Genomic DNA, 6,261 nt, shown 5'->3' on the forward strand with positions numbered 1-6,261 from the left:
GCTGTATAAGGGGCCCCAAAATTTCTGATGGCTGCCCTGGTGAGGATAATCACAGGTAGTTGTGTTATGTGTAGTTTACTTAATTAGTGAATCTCAGCTTAACTCTCTGTTGTTAAACATTCTCATACAGACTATGCAATGCAGCCACATGTTACTCTGACATGAGTCACAGAGAAATTGCTTTGAAGAGTCCATGTTCATGCAGTTTCCTAATGTTTGGACAGGTTTCTTTATCCTGCTGTGTATGCATGTTTTTTACATCCTTTTTGACATAACCTGTTTGCATTGTTGTCTCTAACGTTGTATCTGTTTAGTAAACTGCAAGATACATTTACTCTATGTCCGATCATTCTGTTGATTACACATTTTGTTAAATTTGGTGTCTACGAACAATATTGACCATTTCCGACAATAGTGATGGGAGTGGCATGACAGTGGTATTAGCCCCTTATTCTGGGCAGGATTCCTACTGCAACAATTACCCAAGTACACAGTGCATGGCCATGACTTGTGTAACTTGTTGATTGTGCCATGAGATTGCAGAGCCTCATATGGAATCCTGACTGCACATTAAGAACAATTGGCTGTTAATACTTTTGAGGGGAAAGCAAGAAGGTTAATCCTGCACCTCTCATCGGAAGGTCTTGTCAAGATAGTTAACTGCTTAGTTAATATATATAGAAGATCAAAGTGGTAACATTAAGGGACTTTAGGAACCATTTCAACAGTAGAAACCATTAGGAGGAAAATTCATTCTGCAATAGGCACAGGAACTGCAAAACAAAGCAGCAGAAGTATGCCATAGGGAAAAGGGCCAAGCAGGACAGGCTGGCTGGGACAATTCAAACAGGCTGAAGGTAAGTTTTGTAGATGGACTGCTGTTTGATAAGGTCAGAGAAACTTTGCAAGAGAAAGATATTGACAACTCTAATTAGAAGTTCCAAGAACTGTTGGAAGCAGACATAATGTGTCAGGCAAAGAGATGCACAAGCTAGGACACATCTGGACTTATTTCTTTAATTTAGATCTGACAGTTTTATGGCACTTCTGAAGGATGCATTCCAGGGCTATGCAAGGAGAGAAGTACACACAGCAGCTCTGCCCACCTGCCAGAGCTATCCTTCTGGAGCTCCATATAACTGTCAGATGTAAATTAGATAAATAAATCCAGGAGGTGCCAAGTGCCTTGATGGACTTAACTCGTAAAATGTATCAAAGTGGCAAAATTCCTGGATTTGAGCTTCAATTGAGCTTACATCCATATATTCATATATTTAGATTGTACTGCCATTATAAATTCTATGGGATCATACCAGATGGTAAAATATTTGAAGAACAAATATTTAATAAATAATTTAATTAAAACAAATAATACTTTTAAGTTTGAATCAACAAAGAATAAAAACACAAATAATAAAAAAAAGCATGTATTTACCTTCCAAACAACAAATTCTCCATAGACCAGAATGGGTTAGCCCTCCAGGGTCTTTCTTATCTTTCTGTGGTGTTTCCTCACTTGATATGTTAGTGGTATTGCAGATGAAGGCCCTGGCATATAGCCAGTAATCTGTTCCTATTGCGATTGTCATGAGCCCAAATGCAGCAAAAGCTCCCACCGTGGTCAGAAGAACCTGAACCCCTTTCTCACACCACACCATTCTGCCTTCATTCCACCTCTTCCACGACTCCAGGGTGACAGGTTGAGGGGGCCTAACTCACGTAAAAAAAAAATAGGTTTGAGCAGAAGAAGCCCGAAGTCTTCTTCTTTGGTCTTCCTTGGCTCTTTGGTTCCTGGGGCCCTCTCCCGTTTTTCTTCCTACTTGTGGCTTTTCTGCTGTCAGCAATAGCTCAGATGCTTCTGCCAGAGGACAATGGAAGCCACTGAAATGCTCAGGACTATGTTACCAACAATCTTCAAGTTGTCTTCCATTGACTGTCTACTCTTAGTTCCGTATAGTCAGTGCTAACTGATAAAGTGCTCCTCTTGCATCACAAGAACCTGTAGAAGATATGGTAACATGATAACATTGTTAGCAAAGGGGGGAATAGACTAATACATTAATAAAAAAATAAAAAAATAACCTTTATCAGTTCTAATGCCTTGTACACACGATCAGAACTTCCGATGGAAAAGGTCCGATTGTAATATATTGTTGGAAAATCCGATCGAGTGTGTGCTCTATTGGACTTTTTCCGTCGGAGATTCAGACGGAAAAAAATTGAGAACAGGATTTCAAATTTTCCAACAAAAAAATCCGATCTGACTTTTTCCGATCGTTTGTAGAGAGTTCTGATCGGACAAAGTGCCACGCATGCTCAGATCAAATTACGAGACCAAAGCTATTGGCTACTAGCCTCAACATAGTCCCGTCGTAATGAACGAACTTCATCACGTTCCAAACGATCGGATTTTCCAACAACTTTATCCGACCGTGTGTATGCAACAGATTTTGTGGTCGGAATGTCCGACCGTGTGTAGAAGACATAATACTTCTCAATTACAGATAACATAGAGGAAGGAAAAACAAAACCTTAGCAAGGCAGCTGCCAATTTAGAAAAAAAATATTGACCCTGACAGTAGAAGTAAGCCCTTGTACACACGGTCGGAGATTCCGACGAAATGTGTCCTATCGGACCGTTTTGTCAGATATTCCGACTGTGTGTGGTCTCCATCGGGCTGTTTCCGTCGGAATATCCGACGGAACAAACTTTTCCAACTTGCCGGTAAAATTTTACGACAAAATGCTCTGATCGGACATACTCCGATCATGTGTAGCCTACTCCGATGGACAAAGTGCCACGCATGCTCAGATCAAATTCCTAGACAAAAGCTATTGGCTACTAGCCTGAACGTAGTCCCGTCGTAATGAAATAACGTCATCACGTTATGTACAATCGGATTTCCCGACAACTTAGTCTGACCGTGTGTATGCAACATCACTTCCGGACCTCTTCCGGAATTAATTTGTCGGAATTACTCCGACGGATTTGGTTGTCAGAATCTCCGACCGTGTGTACGGGGGCTAAGACTAATTTCCTGGATCAATCACTTCACTGACATATCTTACCAATTGCATCTCATAGTAAGAAATGCATTAATTGCAGATTTAAATGCATGTGTACTGTTAACTATCACTTAATATAATTTGTTATAGAATGCAACAGTTTGACCACACTAGCAATAAAAGAAATCCTTGCATACTGGTGAAGAAATGCTTTATTAGAAAAAAAGAAAAGAAAAGGGGAATGTCCCTTGCCATTAACACAATCCAGTCCCAACAGTAAAGAAATCATTATTTATTTATGGTATTGACCTCTGCAGACTGTACATTGACATAATTTATTTAAACCCATTGTTTAGGAGTTTACATCTAGCCATACACTTTAAAGTTTACAATCTAATGCTCCTAATACTCATGGGTCAGCTTTGTGAGAATGACAATTAACTTACCAGCATTAATGTGGTTGGAATTTTTTTTTAGAAGTGTCTGGTGCAACAGAGGCATCTGTGGGAGGGTAGCACAGAGTTGTAGCAGAATGTGAAAGATGAAAGGTCCAGACCAAGCTTGTTGTGATGAAGGAAATGCATTGATAACACCAGTGTGGATTCGATCTAAATTAAGTCGATTTAAATCACAATTTAAATCATGATTTAAATCACAATTTAAATCATGATTTAAATCGCTAGTAAAATAGCTTGATTTAAATCAACTCAATATAAATCATAATTTTTAAAGAGCAACTGTCATCTCTATCCCACAGCGGCTCCTCCTCTGACCCTCTGTGTACTCACTGATAGTCTCATTCACTTTAATGGGATGGCTGGTGATGCGGCAGTGACACAACAAGGTAAGGGATGTGGCGGCCCTCATTTCCCTTCCCTCTCTTCCCCCCTCCCTTCTTCCTACCATTCCCTCCCCCTCCTCTCTCCTTCTCTCTCCCCTTTTCCCTTTCTTTGTCACCTCCATTTGTCCCCTTCCCCTTCTTCACTTATCTCCCTTCCCTTCTTCCTACCCCCTCTCATTCCCCCCTTTCTCCCCCTTCCCTTTACTCCCTTCCCCTCCTCCTTGCCTCCTCTTCTTCCTGCATTATACCCCCCCCCCCCCCGGGGGACTATACATTATCCTTATGGTTACCACCCCACCAACTATTGGATATATATATATTGCTATCCTTATATAGATTTATTCTCCACAAAAATCCTCTATGCCCACCGTAGGGGGGAATCTATTGAACAGCTGGGGACCGTACCTGGCTGTGGATCTGTTGGGTAAGCAACTACCCAGTGCTATTTGCTGAGTATTATGTAAGTAATATGTTTTTTGTATTTTTTTGTAATTTGTTCTGTGTCTTACTAAATTATTACCCATTTTATAGACTATTTCTCCTGACGAAGCAGTCTATGGGCCGCAAAACTAGTAGATGACCAGTTAACCTATGAGAAAACTCCACCATCAGTTACTTTTTGGGAAACCTTTTAGTATTTGTATACTGTTTTTTTTGTTGTTTTTTTTATTGAGGCCTATGTATGTATGTTTTTTATATGTAATAAATTATATAATTTTATTATTGTGTATCAGTACCGAGATATTCCACAAAAACCTTTGTGGGTCAGAGTGTATGTTTGGACAGCCTCAGCAACTGTCCCCATGCCTCCCATCCTCCCCCCTATTCTTTCCTATATAATTTTTGGATGGTGGTACTTCCATTTGCCTAGTTTTAGGCTTTGATTTTTCAGGCTACACTTAAATTGTTTTTAATATTATATTATCAATTATCGAGTAATTAGTATATTCAAACTGGTAGAATATTCAATTGACACTGACGAAATAAAAGGTGAGCAGCAGCTCTCTATACGTTTCTTGGATCAAAGTCTATTTCTTTAGGAGATATGGAAGTGTTTCTGTAAATTGTATATTAACAAGGTCATTCGATATTGCTTATATTTATGCCAATGTCATGTTATCCACAATAAAATTACATATAAATCTAACAAAACCCAGTGTCTGAAGCTAATTACAATCTTAATATAAAACTATATATAAGCCTTGTTGTATGGCATCCTTCAGAAAAAGACAGGGAGGGCTGCAGGGGACCAGACAAGGGGTATCTGCCACCACACACACGAGCAATTTAACAAAACAGGACCATTGCCAATTTGCAATCATATCAAATTATCACATACAAACCTCTGCCTCTAGTATATTTATTTGTCCTAGGATTATTATTTTTATTTTTTTCTAGGAGGTCGATTTGACGTGACTTTGAGCTATCTATTGTGTTTGCCCCTGCCCTAGGGGAGTTCAGTGGTGGTGCAGTTGATGTGAAAATTCTGGCCTAGTCTGCCCACACATGCTAACATGTTTGTTCCAGCAACTATCTCTCCTCTTTTGATATCCTTGCTGACATCAGCTGGGCTGAAGTCACCCCATAACACATTTGTATGTGCTTGTGTGGTGAGCAAGTGGACCGTTCTTCCCAAAACCACTAAAAGGAGCACAGATGTCAGTAATAGCCTGTTTGGACTGTTGATACTGTGTATAATAGTGACTTCCACACTGCATACAGTGACATTATCACATTTGGGAGCATTACCAATGTCCATTATGTCATCACATTCAAGGGGCATGGTTTGGCATACATCACAGTGTCTTTATTCATGCCTTTTTGCTTTCAATGGTGCTTAAAGCTTAATGATTTTTTTCTTAATTCACACAAAGGATGGTACTTACATTGAATGAGAACTGTCTCTCATGTAGGTGGCTGCTCTCTTCTTTTAAACCTTCAGCCTTACACATACCCCTGCAGTGGTAATCTTCCAGGGCTGCAGGGGATATTGTTCATCAAGAGCACTGACCATGCCCACCCTTTCCGGCCTCTCTCTTCTAATTATAGAAGCTACACTATAGCTACACTATAGCTTCTAGCAATGAAAAGCAGTTTATGAAAAGAAGACTGGCAGATTAATAAAAGGTCTGCCTCCTCCATTCATAGAGCGCACTTCATTGTGGGAAGCTATAGTATAGCATTTATGAATGGAGGAGGGGAAAAAAGGGTGGGCATAAATAACACTTTTAAAGAGTGCATAAGACAGGTTCAGTGGCTTGTATGAGCCCCTACAAAACCAGAAACTTACCACTGCTGGGGTATGCAGGAGGGTAAAGGAATGAATTAAAAAAAAAAGAGAGCAGCCACCAATACAAGGTATATCTCTCATTCATTGAAAATACAGTCTCTTGTGCTGATTTAACAAAAAAAAG

At 39.8% G+C, this 6,261-nt stretch overlaps 1 protein-coding gene across 1 annotated transcript in view; it reads right to left on the bottom strand.

Annotated features, from left to right (window-relative positions):
* Positions 1 to 1,700, bottom strand: part of CACNG8 (calcium voltage-gated channel auxiliary subunit gamma 8) — an 89,477-nt gene extending 87,777 nt beyond the window's left edge. Inside the window, exon 1 of the mRNA XM_077457418.1 lies at positions 1,436 to 1,700. Coding sequence (XP_077313544.1) covers positions 1,436 to 1,658 — 223 coding nt within the window. The 5' untranslated portion in view covers positions 1,659 to 1,700. The remainder of the gene's footprint in view (positions 1 to 1,435) is intronic.
* Positions 1,701 to 6,261: the final 4,561 nt, after the last annotated feature.

The sequence above is a fragment of the Lithobates pipiens genome, unplaced genomic scaffold, assembly GCF_037356315.1.
Source record: "Lithobates pipiens isolate NorthernLeopardFrog02 unplaced genomic scaffold, aLitPip1_a1.2 Scaffold_27, whole genome shotgun sequence".
NCBI lineage: Eukaryota > Metazoa > Chordata > Amphibia > Anura > Ranidae > Lithobates > Lithobates pipiens.